Source organism: Carettochelys insculpta, chromosome 3, assembly GCF_033958435.1.
Source record: "Carettochelys insculpta isolate YL-2023 chromosome 3, ASM3395843v1, whole genome shotgun sequence".
In the NCBI taxonomy this organism is placed as follows: domain Eukaryota; kingdom Metazoa; phylum Chordata; order Testudines; family Carettochelyidae; genus Carettochelys; species Carettochelys insculpta.
Window position 1 is genome coordinate 211,090,453 of NC_134139.1, and position 17,332 is coordinate 211,107,784.

Sequence of the window (17,332 nt, forward strand, 5' to 3'; positions counted from 1 at the left end):
AGCGCCCCCGGCGGCCGGAGGGGACCCGCCCGTGGGGAGCCGCCGTACCGGGGGGAAGGGGAGAACCCCTCGGGCTGGGGGAGGGCAGAGCCCCGGGGGAGGGGTGCACCCCTCCAGCTGGCTGGGGTCCAGGCAAGGCGTCTCATGTTTCCCCCGATGGGCAGAATAAGTGTGCGGACGTGCACCGCCCCCGGGAACACGGCGGGGCCCTGCCGATCGGGATAAGTGTGCGGACGTGCACGCCCCTGGGAACACGGCGGGGCCCTGCCGATCCTGATAAGTGTGCGGACGTGCACGCCCCGGGAACACGGCGGGGCCCTGCCGATCGGGATAAGTGTGCGGACGTGCACGCCCCTGGGAACACGGCGGGGCCCTGCCGATCGGGATAAGTGTGCGGACGTGCACGCCCCGGGAACACGGCGGGGCCCTGCCGATCGGGATAAGTGTGCGGACGTGCACCGCCCCCCGGGAACACGGCGGGGCCCTGCCGATCGGGATAAGTGTGCGGACGTGCACCGCCCCCCGGGAACACGGCGGGGCCCTGCCGATCGGGATAAGTGTGCGGACGTGCACCGCCCCTGGGAACACGGCCGCTGGCGGGGCCCTGCCGATCGGGATAAGTGTGCAGACGTGCACGCCCCTGGGAACACGGCGGGGCCCTGCCGATCCTGATAAGTGTGCGGACGTGCACGCCCCGGGAACACGGCGGGGCCCTGCCGATCGGGATAAGTGTGCGGACGTGCACCGCCCCCCGGGAACACGGCGGGGCCCTGCCGATCGGGATAAGTGTGCGGACGTGCACCGCCCCTGGGAACACGGCCGCTGGCGGGGCCCTGCCGATCGGGATAAGTGTGCGGACGTGCACGCCCCTGGGAACACGGCGGGGCCCTGCCGATCCTGATAAGTGTGCGGACGTGCACACCCCGGGAACACGGCGGGGCCCTGCCGATCGGGATAAGTGTGCGGACGTGCACCGCCCCCCGGGAACACGGCAGGGCCCTGCCAATCGGGATAAGTGTGCGGATGTGCACGCCCCGGGAACACGGCGGGGCCCTGCCGATCGGGATAAGTGTGCGGACGTGCACCGCCCCCGGGAACACGGCGGGGCCCTGCCGATCGGGATAAGTGTGCGGACGTGCACCGCCCCTGGGAACACAGCCGCTGGCGGGGCCCTGCCGATCGGGATAAGTGTGCGGACGTGCACGCCCCTGGGAACACGGCGGGGCCCTGCCGATCCTGATAAGTGTGCGGACGTGCACACCCCGGGAACACGGCGGGGCCCTGCCGATCGGGATGAGTGTGCGGACGTGCACGCCCCTGGGAACAAGGCCGCTGGCGGGGCCCTGCCGATCGGGATAAGTGTGCGGACGTGCACGCCCCAGGAACACGGTGGGGCCCTGCCAATCGGGATAAGTGTGCGGACGTGCACGCCCCTGGGAACACGGCCGCTGGCGGGGCCCTGCCAATCAGCTGTCAGCACCCCAGTGTCTCCTGGGCGGCCACCCAGGTGTGGAGTACAGGGACACTGCTCCTGGGGCGAGTCCCCTCCCCTCCCCTCCGCTGAAGCTCAGGGCCAAAGCTTTGGCCACACCTGTGCTGGCCCCCTGGGACCTCCCAGCTTCTGTCCCTTGGCCTGGGGACCCAGCGTACCCCTGAGTGCCTCGCCACAGCCCCAGGCACTGGTCAGCTGTCTCTTGCAGTCCAGCCTCCCGAGCCCAGCGTGCCCCATGCGCCAGCCTGAGTCCTGGCTCTCAGCTGAGCACAGCAGTGCCAGGCAGGTCCCCGCACCCCACTGCCTCCTGCTCCCTCCCTCAGGGCTGCAGTGCCGGGGGAGCAGGGGTGCGGCTCTCTGGGCCAGCACAGCCCCCTTCCAGCCTGCATGGGTTTGGCAAAAGGGGCCATTGGGCTGGTTTGCGCTTGTGGGCTGGATCAGTCAGCAGCTGCGAATGGGCAAAGCCCACCTTGGCGAAAACGGGGCACAGTCTGCAGGAATGTGGGGGAGCAGGGTTAGAACAGGCAGTGAGAGACTTCGTAGGCGAGGGTGGGGGGCTTGAGGGAGGAGAAGGGGTTCTGGGGAGAAGTGCAGGGTGGCAGGGGCTGGGGGAAGATGGGGGCTGGGGGGAGGGGTAAGAGCACAGGGAGGGGCTGGGGGAAGGTGGGGGGTTGGGGGGAAGGGTAAGAGTACAGGGGAGGGGTGCAGGGCGGTGGGGGGCTGGGGGAAGATGGGGTGCTGGGGGGAGGGGTAAGAGTACAGGGGAGGGGTGCAGGGCGGTGGGGGGCTGGGGGGAGGGGTAAGAGTACAGGGGAGGGGTGCAGGGCGGTGGGGGATGGTGGGGGAGGGGTGCCGGGCGCGGGCGGAGGCGGAGGCGGGGGGGAAGGGTGCACAGGCTGGGGGCGGGGGCGGGGGCGGGGGCGGGGCCGGCTCCGGCCAGAGCCGTACCAATGGCGCGGGCGGAGGGGGGCTCCAGGCAGGCCCCGCCCCGCGCTGTGTGTGCCGGACGCAGGGCGGGTTGGTTTGCGCCGGGCCGCACCACTCGCGGGCGGAGGGGGGCTCCAGGCAGGCCCCGCCCCGCGCTGTGTGTGCCGGACGCAGGGCGGGTTGGTTTGCGCCGGGCCGCACCACTCGCGGCCGGAGGGGGGCTCCAGGCAGGCCCCGCCCCGCGCTGTGTGTGCCGGACGCAGGGCGGGTTGGTTGGCGCCGGGCCGCACCACTCGCGGCCGGAGGGGGGCTCCAGGCAGGCCCCGCCCCGCGCTGTGTGTGCCGGACGCAGGGCGGGTTGGTTTGCGCCGGGCCGCACCACTCGCGGCGGGGCGGCGGGGGGGTGCGGCGCGGGCGACGGCGACGGCGATGGCGCGGGCCGAGGCGGGGGCGCGCCGCCGCTAGCGGGAACATGCACTTCTCCATCCCCGAGACCGAGAGCCGCGCCGGCCAGGGCGGGGCCGCCTACGTGGTGAGGGGCCGCGGGGTCCGGTCCGTCCGGCCGGGGTGCGGCGGGGCCCTGCGCCCGGGCTGTCCCTGTCCCGGTCCCTGTCCCGCCGCCCGGGGGTCCCATTGGCCAGGCTGGGGGGGCCCAGCGTGCACCCCCCCTCCCCGTCCTGGGGACAGAGCGCTCAGTCCCGCTCCCCAAGGCCCTGGGCAGGTGGGGTGTGGGGTACAGCTGTGTGGGGGGGGGGATTGTGCGCTCCCCAAGGCCCTGGGCAGGTGGGGTGTGGGGTACAGCTGTGTGGGGGGGGGGATTGTGCGCTCCCCAAGGCCCTGGGCAGGTGGGATGAGGGGTACAGCTGTGCGGGGGGGATTGTGCGCTCCCCAAGGCCCTGGGCAGGTGGGGTGTGGGGTACAGCTGTGTGGGGGGGGGGATTGTGCGCTCCCCAAGGCCCTGGGCAGGTGGGGTGTGGGGTACAGCTGTGTGTGTGGGGGGGGATTGTGCGCTCCCCAAGGCCCTGGGCAGGTGGGGTGTGGGGTACAGCTGTGCGGGGGGGGGAGATTGTGCGCTCCCCAAGGCCCTGGGCAGGTGGGGTGAGGGGTACAGCTGTGCAGGGGGGATTGTGCGCTCCCCAAGGCCCTGGGCAGGTGGGGGTGAGGGGTACAGCTGTGGGGGGGGGGATTGTGCGCTCCCCAAGGCCCTGGGCAGGTGGGGTGTGGGGTACAGCTGTGTGTGTGGGGGGGGATTGTGCGCTCCCCAAGGCCCTGGGCAGGTGGGGTGTGGGGTACAGCTGTGTGTGTGGGGGGGGATTGTGCGCTCCCCAAGGCCCTGGGCAGGTGGGGTGAGGGGTACAGCTATGCGGGGGGGATTGTGCGCTCCCCAAGGCCCTGGGCAGGTGGGGTGGGGGGTACAGCTGTGCAGGGGGGATTGTGCGCTCCCCAAGGCCCTGGGCAGGTGGGGGTGAGGGGTACAGCTGTGGGGGGGGGATTGTGCGCTCCCCAAGGCCCTGGGCAGGTGGGATGTGGGGTACAGCTGTGCGGGGGGGGGGGATTGTGCGCTCCCCAAGGCCCTGGGCAGGTGGGGTGAGGGGTACAGCTGTGGGGGGGGGGATTGTGCGCTCCCCAAGGCCCTGGGCAGGTGGGGTGTGGGGTACAGCTGTGTGGGGGGGGGATTGTGCGCTCCCCAAGGCCCTGGGCAGGTGGGGTGTGGGGTACAGCTGTGTGGGGGGGGGATTGTGCGCTCCCCAAGGCCCTGGACAGGTGGGATGTGGGGTACAGCTGTGGGGGGGGGATTGTGCGTTCCCCAAGGCCCTGGGCAGGTGGGGTGTGGGGTACAGCTGTGCGGGGGGGGGATTGTGCGCTCCCCAAGGCCCTGGGCAGGTGGGGTGTGGGGTACAGCTGTGCGGGGGGGATTGTGTGCTCCCCAAGGCCCTGGGCAGGTGGGGTGTGGGGTACAGCTGTGTGGGGGGGGGATTGTGCGCTCCCCAAGGCCCTGGGCAGGTGGGATGTGGGGTACAGCTGTGAGGGGGGGGATTGTGCGCTCCCCAAGGCCCTGGGCAGGTGGGATGTGGGGTACAGCTGTGCGGGGGGGGGGATTGTGCGCTCCCCTAGGCCCTGGGCAGGTGGGGTGAGGGGTACAGCTGTGGGGGGCAGGGGGGATTGTGCGCTCCCCAAGGCCCTGGGCAGGTGGGATGTGGGGTACAGCTGTGCGGGGGGGGGATTGTGTGCTCCCCAAGGTCCTGGGCAGGTGGGATGTGGGGTACAGCTGTGTGTGGGGGGGATTGTGCGCTCCCAAGGCCCTGGGCAGGTGGGGTGTGGGGTACAGCTGTGTGGGGGGGGGATTGTGCGCTCCCCAAGGCCCTGGGCAGGTGGGGTGAGGGGTACAGCTGTGTGTGGGGGGGATTGTGCGCTCCCCAAGGCCCTGGGCAGGTGGGGTGAGGGGTACAGCTGTGCGGGGGGGATTGTGTGCTCCCCAAGGCCCTGGGCAGGTGGGGTGTGGGGTACAGCTGTGTGGGGGGGGGATTGTGCGCTCCCCAAGGCCCTGGGCAGGTGGGATGTGGGGTACAGCTGTGTGGGGGGGCATTGTGCGCTCCCCAAGGCCCTGGGCAGGTGGGATGTGGGGTACAGCTGTGTGGGGGGGGGATTGTGCGCTCCCCAAGGCCCTGGGCAGGTGGGGTGAGGGGTACAGCTGTGTGTGGGGGGGATTGTGCGCTCCCCAAGGCCCTGGGCAGGTGGGGTGAGGGGTACAGCTGTGCGGGGGGGATTGTGCGCTCCCCAAGGCCCTGGGCAGGTGGGGTGAGGGGTACAGCTGTGTGGGGGGGGGATTGTGTGCTCCCCAAGGCCCCGGGCAGGTGGGATGTGGGGTACAGCTGTGCGGGGGGGATTGTGCGCTCCCCAAGGCCCTGGGCAGGTGGGGGTGAGGGGTACAGCTGTTTGTGGGGGGGATTGTGCGCTCCCCAAGGCCCTGGGCAGGTGAGGTGAGGGGTACAGCTGTGTGTGGGGGGGATTGTGCGCTCCCCAAGGCCCTGGGCAGGTGGGATGTGGGGTACAGCTGTGCGGGGGGGGGGGGGATTGTGCGCTCCCCAAGGCCCTGGGCAGGTGGGGTGAGGGGTACAGCTGTGGGGGGGCAGGGGGGGATTGTGCGCTCCCCAAGGCCCTGGGCAGGTGGGTTGAGGGGTACAGCTGTGTGTGTGGGGGATTGTGCGCTCCCCAAGGCCCTGGGCAGGTGGGATGTGGGGTACAGCTGTGCGGGGGGGGATTGTGCGCTCCCCAAGGCCCTGGGCAGGTGGGATGTGGGGTACAGCTGTGCGGGGGGGATTGTGCGCTCCCCAAGGCCCTGGGCAGGTGGGGTGAGGGGTACAGCTGTGGGGGGGGGGGATTGTGTGCTCCCCAAGGCCCTGGGCAGGTGGGGTGAGGGGTACAGCTGTGGGGGGGGGGGGATTGTGCGCTCCCCAAGGCCCTGGGCAGGTGGGGTGGGGGGTACAGCTGTGGGGGGGGGATTGTGCGCTCCCCAAGGCCCTGGGCAGGTGGGATGTGGGGTACAGCTGTGCGGGGGGGATTGTGCGCTCCCCAAGGCCCTGGGCAGGTGGGATGTGGGGTACAGCTGGGTGTGGGGGGGGATTGTGCGCTCCCCAAGGCCCTGGGCAGGTGGGGTGAGGGGTACAGCTGTGTGTGTGGGCGGATTGTGCGCTCCCCAAGGCCCTGGGCAGGTGGGGTGAGGGGTACAGCTGTGTGTGGGGGGGATTGTGTGCTCCCCAAGGCCCTGGGCAGGTGGGGTGTGGGGTGCAGCTGTGGGGGGGGGATTGTGCGCTCCCCAAGGCCCTGGGCAGGTGGGGTGTGGGGTACAGCTGTGTGTGGGGGGGGATTGTGCGCTCCCCAAGGCCCTGGGCAGGTGGGGTGAGGGGTACAGCTGTGGGTGGGGGGAATTGTGCGCTCCCCAAGGCCCTGGGCAGGTGGGGTGTGGGGTACAGCTGTGTGTGGGGGGGGATTGTGCGCTCCCCAAGGCCCTGGGCAGGTGAGGTGTGGGGTACAGCTGTGTGTGGGGGGGGATTGTGCGCTCCCCAAGGCCCTGGGCAGGTGGGGTGGGGGGTACAGCTGTGGGGTGGGGATTGTGCACTCCCCAAGGCCCTGGGCAGGTGGGGTGGGGGGTACAGCTGTGTGGGGGGGGGGATTGTGCGCTCCCCAAGGCCCTGGGCAGGTGGGTTGAGGGGTACAGCTGTGTGTGGGGGGATTGTGCGCTCCCCAAGGCCCTGGGCAGGTGGGTTGAGGGGTACAGCTGTGCGGGGGGGATTGTGCGCTCCCCAAGGCCCTGGGCAGGTGGGATGAGGGGTACAGCTGTGCGGGGGGGATTGTGCGCTCCCCAAGGCCCTGGGCAGGTGGGGTGTGGGGTACAGCTGTGGGGGGCAGGGGGGATTGTGCGCTCCCCAAGGCCCTGGGCAGGTGGGATGTGGGGTACAACTGTGGGGGGGGGATTGTGCGCTCCCCAAGGCCCTGGGCAGGTGGGGTGTGGGGTACAGCTGTGCGGGGGGGGGGAGATTGTGCGCTCCCCAAGGCCCTGGGCAGGTGGGGTGTGTGGTACAGCTGTGTGTGGGGGGGATTGTGCGCTCCCCAAAGCCCTGGGCAGGTGGGGGTGTGGGGTACAGCTGTGCGGGGGGATTGTGCGCTCCCCAAGGCCCTGGGCAGGTGGGGTGTGGGGTACAGCTGTGTGGGGGGGACTGTGCGCTCCCCAAGGCCCTGGGCAGGTGGGATGTGGGGTACAGCTGTGCGGGGGGGATTGTGCGCTCCCCAAGGCCCTGGGCGGGTGGGGTGTGGGGTACAGCTGTGTGTGGGGGGATTGTGGACTCCCCAAGGCCCTGGGCAGGTGGGGTGTGGGGTACAGCTGTGCAGGGGGGGATTGTGTGATCCCCAAAGCCCTGGGCAGGTGCATTGTGGGGGTACAGCTGTGCGGGGGCAGGGGGGATTGTGTGATTCCCAGAGCCCTGGGCAGGTGCGTTGTGGGGTACAGCTGTGCAGGGGAGGGGGGATTGTGTGATTCCCAAAGCCTTGGGCAGGTGCGTTGTGGGGGTACAGCTGTGCAGGGGGGATTGTGTGATCCCCAAAGCCCTGGGCTGGTGCGTTGTGGGGGTACAGCTGTGCGGGGTGGGGGGATTGTGTGATTCCCAGAGCCCTGGGCAGGTGCGTTGTGGGGTACAGCTGTGCAGGGGCAGGGGGGATTGTGTGATTCCCAAAGCCCTGGGCAGGTGTGTTGTGGGGGTACAGCTGTGCAGGGGCAGGGGGGATTGTGTGATTCCCAAAGCCTTGGGCAGGTGTGTTGTGGGGGGTACAGCTGTGCAGTGGCAGGGGGGATTGTGTGATTCCCAAAGCCCTGGGCAGGTGTGTTGTGGGGGTACAGCTGTGCAGTGGCAGGGGGGATTGTGTGATTCCCAAAGCCTTGGGCAGGTGTGTTGTGGGGGTACAGCTGTGCAGTGGCAGGGGGGATTGTGTGATTCCCAGAGCTCTGGGCAGGTGCGTTGTGGGGGTACAGCTGTGCAGGGGGTGTGATTGTGTGATCCCCAAAGCCCTGGGCAGGTACGTTGTGGGGGTACAGCTGTGCCGGGGGGGGATTGTGCACTCCCCACGGCCCTGGGCAGGTGCGTTGTGGGGGTACAGCTGTGCGGGGGCAGGGGGGATTGTGTGATTCCCAGAGCCCTGGGCAGGTGCGTTGTGGGGGTGCACCTGCAGAAGGGCTGCACCATCGTTGCGTGTACATCGTGGGTTGCCGACATGGGGACGGATGTTGAAGAACGAGGTCTCGGCTAACAGAGGAACGCCACGTGCTGTTCAGTGGCTGGAAGTTGACACCAGACAAAGTCAGGCTGGAGATGAGGTTGAGATTTTCAAGTGGTGGGTGGAATTAAGCCTGGCCCCTCTCCCAAGGGCGCTGGTGGGACCTCCCCACTGGCAGTGCATCAGTCCAGGCTGGTGCTTTTGGAAAAGAGCAGCTCTGGGAAATGTTTCTGGCCTGTGCTGTACAGAAGGTCAGAATACAGTCATGGACGTGTAGGACTGGAAGGGACCTTGGCAGGTCATCTGGCCTTGGTCCTGTCTCAGTGCAGGTGGTAAGTATTGCCTAGAGAAGAGTGATGCTCAGTTGTTTGGTAGCCAAATTAGCCATCAGCGTTACTGGAAAGGGCCACAGTTGTTTGAAAACACAGACACTCTGCCCTGTCCCTCAGACTGCTTAGCTGTAAATATATCGGCTTGTGGAGGGGCCGAGTGTGTACTGTAGGATAGAGAAATACTTAGTGCTTACACACCCACCCTGGGCAAAATGACTGACCAAGTATTATTATTTTATTGGCTTCAGTTTCTTCATGACATAGAAAAGCTTCCTGGCTGGGTAATGACTGAGGTTAATAATTAAATCGCCCAGTGTTTCACTGCAAAGAGCAGCAGGAAACTGCTAAAAGGGCCTCTGCTGCTCCCCAGCCTCATGCTGACTCTCTGGTCTAGGTGAACCTTGACAGCCATCTGGAGATTTCTAAGAATGGATTCACCAGTGTTGATTTCACAGCTTCCCTGGAAAATTTGTGCCAGTGCTTAATGAAACAGATAATTAGCAAGTTTTTCCTGATGACTAGTTTAAATCTTCTTTACTGCAATTGCTCCCTTGTCTTTTTCTCTGTGGTTAAGGAGAACAATTTATCAGCTTTGTTATTAGGACCCTTTTACGTGCTTGAAATTGTTGCCAGGCTGTGCCTGCCCCCCCCCATCTTCCCCCTTCTCTGAACTTTCCCCAATTTAACTATGTTTTTTCTGAAGTGTGGTGCCCCTAACTGGACGCACACTCCAGCTGAGGCCGTGTCGCATCCCAATGTTCCCCTCTTTCTTTGCAGTCTAAGATGCTGTGAGTGCCCCCAGCTGCAGTAAGCAAGGGACGCTGTGTGCCTACGCGTGAGGGGAGCTCTGGCCCTTCCCAGGTCAGGCTGGAGCAGGACTGTTCAAAGTGGGCCAGCTACACCTTACTGTCGCATGCTGGCAATAGCCTTGTGTGTGGTGCTGGTCGTGCCAAAGGCGGCTGCGTGTTACTCTCCTGGCTCTTGCTGGCCTTCCCTCTCTATGGGCTGTGTCTCATGCTGCAGGAGGGAGATTGGGGTTAAATTTAGGAACCAAAATCCCCTGCCAGTTTGTTTATATAGATGGGTGAGACACACAGGCCCAGCTTGCATTGGTGCTGCTGCTTTAGTGACCTTGGAGCTTGTCACATACAGGCTGTTTTCCCACTGCTGTTCCCTGCTGCAGCCATAGCTTCCTGCCTGGCCTTTCCTGCCTCAGGCTGGGCTTTTAGGGGTTTTGGGCCATATGTTCCTTTGCTCAAAACAAGCCAAACGTGCTGTTTTCCTGGACTTGAGGTGGGCCGGGAAACTCTTCCCACTTCTCTGCCTGTGTCTTTGGCTCCTCCTGGTATGGGCTGCTGGCTGAAGCCTGCACTGGAGTCCTTCTCATGCATTGCTGAGAGGCCCTAGGGGCGGGTGGGGAAGTACGACATTCAGCTCCTTCTCCTGTCTCTGTGAACTGGAGCTTCCCCAGAGCTGCTGCGAGTAGGACACAGACATTTATGCATCTTGGCCCCTCCTGTTCACGCCCCATGGCATGTGATGCTTTGGACTCCTGTTTGGTCGTTGGGTTTTATGTGGGGTGGCTTGTTATATACCAGAGGTCAGGCAGGCCCATTTGGTGGTTCCTTCAGGCCTTAGACTTCATAAGCCCTTCTCTAAAGGGTCTTTCCGGAGATGCGCAGGAAGCTGGGAGCAATTGGCATCTGCAGCGCATCAAAATGGTGGAAGTGTTAGCTGGACAGCCCTGAAGCTTGAGGCGTCCGTTGCCCCCAAGCTGTGGCAGTGCTGGCTTCCGCATTGCTCTGTCCAACATGCTAAGAGCGACGTGGGCCCGTCCTGTAGAGCTGGCCTGAGACTGCCCTTGTTGTCTTGCAGGCTCCTATAGAACTGCTGGTTGGCTACACTTTCTCCTCTGGAAATGATTAGAAATCGTGCACAGAGCCGTCCCTGTTTGCAGGGATCCCAGGGGCTCCTGTGGGCACTCCCTCAGCTGGCTCTGGGGAACAGATTTCATAGATTTGTAGGCCGAAATAGAAAAACTCACATAAGGAAAACTGCTGGAGTTCAGAAAAGGGTTTCTCAACTGGGGCTTGGGAGCCCGGCTGCACGCCCTTATTCCCTAGGAAATCTTGGCCAGGAAACCAGGACATCCCCTTATGACACCTGGACTGTCCTGCATAGCTCAGGCCTTACCCAGCATAGAAGCATAGGGCTAGAAGGGATCTCAAGAGTTCATCTAGTCCAGCCCCCTGCTTCAAGCAGGATCAACCCCAACTAAGTCATCCCAGCCAGGACCTTGTCAAGCTGGTGCTTGAAAACCTTGAGGGATGGAGAATCCACCACCTCTCTGGGCAACGCTTTCCAATGCTTCACCACCCACCTGGGGAAGTAGTTTTTCCTAATATCTAACCTACACCTCCCCCTCTTCAACTTCAGACCATTGCTCCTTGTTCTGCCATCTGACACCACTGAGAGCAGTCTCTCTCCATCCTCTTTAGAGCTCCCCTTCAGGAAGTTGAGGGCTGCTATTAAATCACCCCTCAGTCGTCTCTTCTGTAAACTAAACAAGCCCAAATCCCTCAGCCTCTCCTCATAGGTCTTGTGTTCCAGCCCCTTAGTCATGTTTACAGCCCTTTGCTGAACCTGCTCCAGCAAATCCACATCCTTTTTATACTGGGGGGCCCAAAACTGGACACAGTATTCCAGATAGCAACAAAGGGTCCTGTGGCACCTAGACTAACAGAAGTTTTGAGTATGAGCTTTTGTGAGCACAGACTCACTTCATCAGATGCTTCATCAGTGAGTCTGTGCTCACAAAAGCTCATGCTCAAAACTTTTCTGTTAGTCTATAAGGTGCCACAGGACCCTTCGTTGCTGTTACAGATCCAGACGAACACGGCTACCCCTCCAATAGTATTCCAGATGTGGCCTCACCAGTGCCGAATAAAGAGGAATAACTGCTTCTCTAGATCTGCTTGAAATGCTCCCCTTACTGCACCCCAGCATGCCGTTAGCTTTCTTGGCTACAAGGGCACACTGTTTACTCATATCCAGCCTTTCATCCACCATAACCCCTAGGTCCCTTTCCGTTGTACTGCTGCTGAGTCAGTCGGTCCCCAGCCTCAAGCCCACCAGCGTGTGATTGAACAGGAGCCAATGAGTTAGGGAGAATTCTAGTCTCAGACCAAAAGTGACATGGCAGCCATCCATCCAGTAGTCATTTACCTGCACTGTGAAAGTGTGTGCCTTATTTCCACCCTGAAGTGTTCGGTCTTCAGCTTCCAGGCAGTGGGGAAATGTGCATTCTGCCTCTGGCTGCTAGATTGAACAGCTGTCTGCTTTCCGAACGCTTCTCTGCATGGAGCTGCTTATGAGCTGTGATCAGTCTCCCTCTTTTTAGGGATGTTCAGAGAGTCACCCAGTTAAACTAGCACTTAGGCAGTTAACTGTTTTAACTTAGGCCTGGCCCTGCCGCAGCTGTTGGCTTTCATTGCTGCTCCCGCTGCAGCTATGGGCTCCTGCCAACTGGCCCCTCTGTTGTTGGTGTGAACTGGCAATGGCTGGGTAGCGTATTGGTCAGCTTCATGCTTGTCATTTAACATCCCTGGTTTGTTTACTAAGCTAAGGAGACTGAGCTCCTTCCACGTCTCTCCGGGAGGTGGATTTCCCAGGCTTTGTCATTCTTGTTCTCTGCTCTGAACCCTCGTCAGTTTTCAAGCAGCTCGTGAGCAGCGTGTGAAGCCCAGAGCAGGATGCAGTACAGCAGTCTTACCGATGCAATATCAGACATAGCAACTCCTGGAAATGATCTTTTCTTTGCATTCCCCTTTGTGGCAGGAAGATCCAAGCGCTCTGTGAGCAAAGCACAGAGAATCTTTTTCTAGTGTCCGGTCTCTCCCCCAACCCCACATCCACATCCTTCCTGCTGTTTGCGGTTGCTGGCTTGCATAACCTGTGAAGGTCAGGGTAGGGATCTTCTGTGTCCTCTTGTAAACCCCTGGTCCTTTCAGGGCTGGTTCCTGGAGCAGGGCGGGGTGGCTGCCTTGCCGTGGGAGAGCAGATGGGCCGTTGCTTTGGGGAGACGGTGTGGTATTCTGCAGTGGAAAGGACTGGCTTGCCTGGTCCTGGCTCGTTCCTGTTGGTCATGGATGGTGCTGACGTGGTGATGGCCAGTGGTCGCTTTCGCTGCTGTCCCTAGCCTGAGGGAGCCTGGCTTACGGTAACGGCACTGAGATGGCAGGTCTATCTGGGTGGATGGCCTGTGCCTGAGACCCTGGTGAACTGTAAGGATTCCCAACCTAGGTGTGTGTGGCACTCCCTGATTGCCTTTTGAGAGCAGCTCCCACAATCTTCTGGGATTGAGCCCCTGTCGGCAAGTCCCTTCTCTGCCCCCTTCTGTGCGCAAGGCAGATAGGAATAGTGTTCTGGTGGGTGCCTGTCACAGGGCTGCACGCTCCCTCACTAGGTGCCAGGGAATGACAGTGGGTGGGGTGGCAGCTTACCCAGATTTGTGTGTCCTGTGGTGCAGGCCATGGCCACTGAGCTGGCCAGGAGCAATCCCGACTAGGGCGTCTCTGACAGGAGGGAGCAGGGCTGCAGCTCAATCCTGCCCAGAGGGGCTTGGACACGGCACACCCTGCCAGGAGCAAACAAGTGGCCACCAGGCCCAATGCTGGGGAGCGGTTAGGCCTCTGGAAGGGCCCTGTGTGGAGATGGCCATTGTCATGTTTCGTGCCCCGTGGCTATGTGCAGAGCTGTGTGATGTGGTGCAGGGAGCCCTGGTGCATTCCTAGCTCTGGGACAGCAAAGGGCGATGCTGGGTCTCTGAGGAGGCCTTGGCTGAGTTCGTTCGTTTTCTTGTTGGATTCCAGTGGGTTCCTCCCTTTTATGGACGATGGACCCAGCCATCACTAGACAGCTCTGCTGTCTCGGGCCTGGTTCAAATGGCTCTTAGACCTTGGGTAGGGCACCAGAACTACCTGACCTGTAGCTCCTGGGCAAGCCCCTGGCCCTGCTTGTGCTTGGCAGGTGCTGGGGCTAGGACTGTGTGAGGCTAGGCTCCATGCTAGAGTACCTGTCCTCTACTCCCCATTTCCCAGGCTCCCTGACACTGCTCTGGCTACCACACTGCAGGAGCTGATTCAGTCTTCACGGACAAAGACAACTCCCACACGACGGTCCTAGATGATGCAGTATGGGAAGGTGGAGGGCAGCCATCTGTGGGGAAGGAACAAGTTCTGAGCTATCCAGAAAAACTAGATGTACACAAATCCATGGGTCAGGATTTAATGCACCCCAGGGTACTGAGGGAACTGGCAGATGTCATTGCTGAACCTTTGGCCGTTATCTTTTAAGACTCTTGGAGATCGGGGGAGATACCGGATGACTGGAAAATAGCACACAGTGCCCATCTTTAAAAAAGGAAAGAAGGACAATCCAGGGAACTATAGACCCATCAGCCTCACCTCAGTCCCTGGGAAAATAATGGAGGGAATCCTCAAGGAATCCATTTTGAAGCACTTGGAAGAGGGGAAAGTGATCAAAAGTAGCCAACATGGATTCACCAAGGGCAAGTCCTGCCTGACCAATCTGATTAGCTTCTGTGACAAGGTAACAGGCTCTGTGGATGTGGGGAAGTCAGTGGATGTGATATACCTTGACTTCAGCAAGGCTTTTGATACAGTCTCCCACAACATTCTTGTCCATAAGTTAAGGAAATATGGATTGGATCCTTGGACTATAAGATGGATGGGAAGCTGGCTTGATGGTTGGGCCCAATGAGTAGTGGTCAATGGCTCAATATCTGGATGGCGGTCTGTTTCAAGCAGAGCGCCGCAAGGCTCGGTTCTGGGGCCGGTGTTATTCAACATCTTTATTAATGACCTGGATGAGGGACGGGGTTGCACCCTCAGCAAGTTTGCGGATGACACAAAACTAGGGGGAGAGGTAGATTCGTTGGAGGATAGAGAGAGAATCCAGAGGGACCTGGATAAATTGCAGGACTGGGCCAAAAGAAATCTGATGCAGTTCAACAAGGAGAAGTGCAGAGTCCTGCACCTGGGGCGGAAGAATCCCAAACATTGTCACAGGCTGGGGACCGACTGGCTAAACAGGTGTACGAAGGAAAGGGACCTAGGGGTTATGGTGGATGAAAGGCTGGATATGAGTAAACAGTGTGTAGCCAAGAAGGCTGACGGCATACTAGGGTACATTAGGAGGAGCATTTCAAGCAGATCTAGAGAAGTGGTTGTTCCCCTCTATTGGGCACTGGTGAGGCCACATCTGGAATATTGTGTCCAGTTTTGGGACCCCCAGCATAAAAAGGAGGTGGATTTGCTGGAGCAGGTTCAGCGAAGGGCAACAAAAATGATTAAGGGTCTGGCGCACAAGACCTATGAGGAGAGGCTGAGGGATTTGGGCTTGTTTAGTTTACAGAAGAGACGACTGAGGGGTGATTTAATAGCAGCCTTCAACTTCCTGAAGGGGAGCTCTAAAGAGGAGGGTGAGAAACTGTTCTCAGTGGTGTCAGATGGCAGAACAAGGAGCAATGGTCTGAAGTTGAAGAGGGAGAGGTGCAGGTTAGACATTAGGAGAAACTACTTCCCCAGGCGGGTGGTGAAGCACTGGAATGCGTTGCCTAGAGAGGTGGTGGATTCTCCATCCCTTGAGGTTTTTAAGTCCCGGCTGGACAAAAGTCCTGGCTGGGATGACTTAGTGGGGGTTGATCCTGCTTGAGGCAGGGAGCTGGACTAGATGACCTCCTGAGGTCCCTTCCAGCCCTGGGATTCTAAGGATGCCGTGTCTGCTGTTGTGAGGAGCATCACAGGACAGTCCAGCCCTGCCTAGTGTCTTTGCGGGTGCTGGTTCCCAGGTGGTGCAGGCAGGGACCCCTCTGCCACAGGGTGGGCAATAGGCAGCCCGTGGGGGTGGACGCAGGTCACGAGGGTCAGGCAGTTCGTTTACTTTTGCCTGTGCATATGGCTGCTTGTATCTCCCATTGGCTGTGGTTTGCCGTCCTGGCCAGGGGAGCATCAGGAGGCTGCACAGGCTGGACCACCTCTTCCCATGGCTCTCACTGGTCGGGGATGGCGAACCGCGGCCAACAGGCGCTGCGAGCAGCCACCCCTGTGGCTGGACAAGTAAATAAAGCATCCGGCTGCGCGCTGGAACCCACCCTGGTGAACTGTGGCTGCGTTGTGCCCACCCCTGCCCTGCTCTCTACGTGCCTGGCCCCATGGCTCGTTGGCTGCTTGGAGGGAGGAATTTGTGCTTCCCGTCCCATCCCAGAGGGGTTGGAGCGCACAGGCTGGCTCAGCTGCTGGCCAGCCATCCCTCAGCTTCCTGTTTTGTGCAGCTAGAGCGTGAACGCCCTCCCAGCCTGGCTGCTCATTGGAGGAGCGAGGGAGCAGGCAGTCTGAGGCAATGTATTTGGCAGCTTCCTGGGCATTTGGTGCCCCTGACTGAGTGTTCGTGCTGTGCTGCAGTTCGTGCTTTGGTAATGCTGCCCTGCTAGCTCTGGGCTGGTGGCCAAGGAGCTGGCTCTGACCGCAGGCTGCTGCTTGGCAAAGGCCCCTGGGGCTGTGCTGCGGGGAGGAGGAGGCAGGTTGGGAAGCTCCTGCTGCTTCAGCCTTTCTCTTGTGTAACCTCAGACATGGAGGCCACTGACAAGGGAGAGCGATGGTATGCTGCAGCCCCAGCTGAAAGCCAGCTGGCTCTTAGCTCAGGAGTTAGAGGCACAGGGCTTTAGCCCCTAAGGCAGCAGGTTCAATCCTTCCGGCTGATGACCAGCGCCTGTCGACCTTACGTTTGCCTCTGCTACTGTTTGTAGGGGCTGGAGGGGTGTTGCTGGGAACAGCCAGCATGGATTTGTAAAGAACAAATCATGTCAAACCAATCTGATAGCTTTCTTTGATAGGATAACCAGACTTGTGATAGGGGAGAAGCTGTGGATGTGGTATACCTAGATTTTTAGTAAGGTATTTGATACGGGGTCTCATGATATCATTATCAAAAAACTGGGCAAATACAATTTAGATGGGGCTTCTATAAGGTGGGTGCATAACTGGCCGGATAACTGTACTCAGAGTAGTTGTTAATGGTTCTCAATCCTGCTGGAAAAGTATAACAAGTGGGGTTCTGCAGGGGGGTCTGTATTGGGACTTGTTCTGTTCAATATCTTCATCAAGGATTTAGATATTGGCATAGAAAGTACGCTTATTAAGTTTGCAGACGATAGAAAGCTGTGAGGGGTTGCAACTGCTTTGGAAGACGGTCGTAATCAAAATGATCTGGATAAATTGGAGAAATGGTCTGAGGTAAACAGGATGAAGTTTAATAAGGACAAATGCAAAGTGCTCCACTTGGGAAGGAACAATCGGTTTCACTCATACAGAATGGGGAGAGACTGTGTAGGAATGACTACAGCAGAAAGGGATCTAGGGGTTATAGTGGACCACAAGCTAAATATGAGTCGACAGTGTGATGCTGTTGCAACAAAAGCAAATGTGATTCTGGGATGCATTAACAGGTGTGTTGTGAACAAGACATGAGGAGTCATTCTCCCGCTCCACTCTGCGCTGGTTAGGCCTCAGCTGGAGTATTGTGTCCAGTTCTGGGCACTGCAGTTCAGGAAGGATGTGGAGAAATTGGAGAGGGTCCAGAGGAGAGCAACGAGAATGATCAAAGGTCTAGAGAACATGACCTATGAAGAAAGGCTGAAATAATTGGGCTTGTTTAGTTTGGAAAAGAGAAGATTGAGGGGGACAGGATAGCAGTTTTCAGGAATCTAAAAGGGTGTTATAAAGAGGAGGGA

The 17,332-nt window shown here is 60.7% G+C and overlaps 1 protein-coding gene across 1 annotated transcript in view; it reads left to right on the forward strand.

The window, feature by feature from the left end:
* The first annotated feature begins 2,785 nt into the window (after positions 1-2,785).
* Positions 2,786-17,332, forward strand: part of SNX17 (sorting nexin 17) — a 54,430-nt gene continuing 39,883 nt past the window's right edge. The window contains exon 1 of the mRNA XM_074991595.1: positions 2,786-2,951. Coding sequence (XP_074847696.1) covers positions 2,892-2,951 — 60 coding nt within the window. The 5' untranslated portion in view covers positions 2,786-2,891. The remainder of the gene's footprint in view (positions 2,952-17,332) is intronic.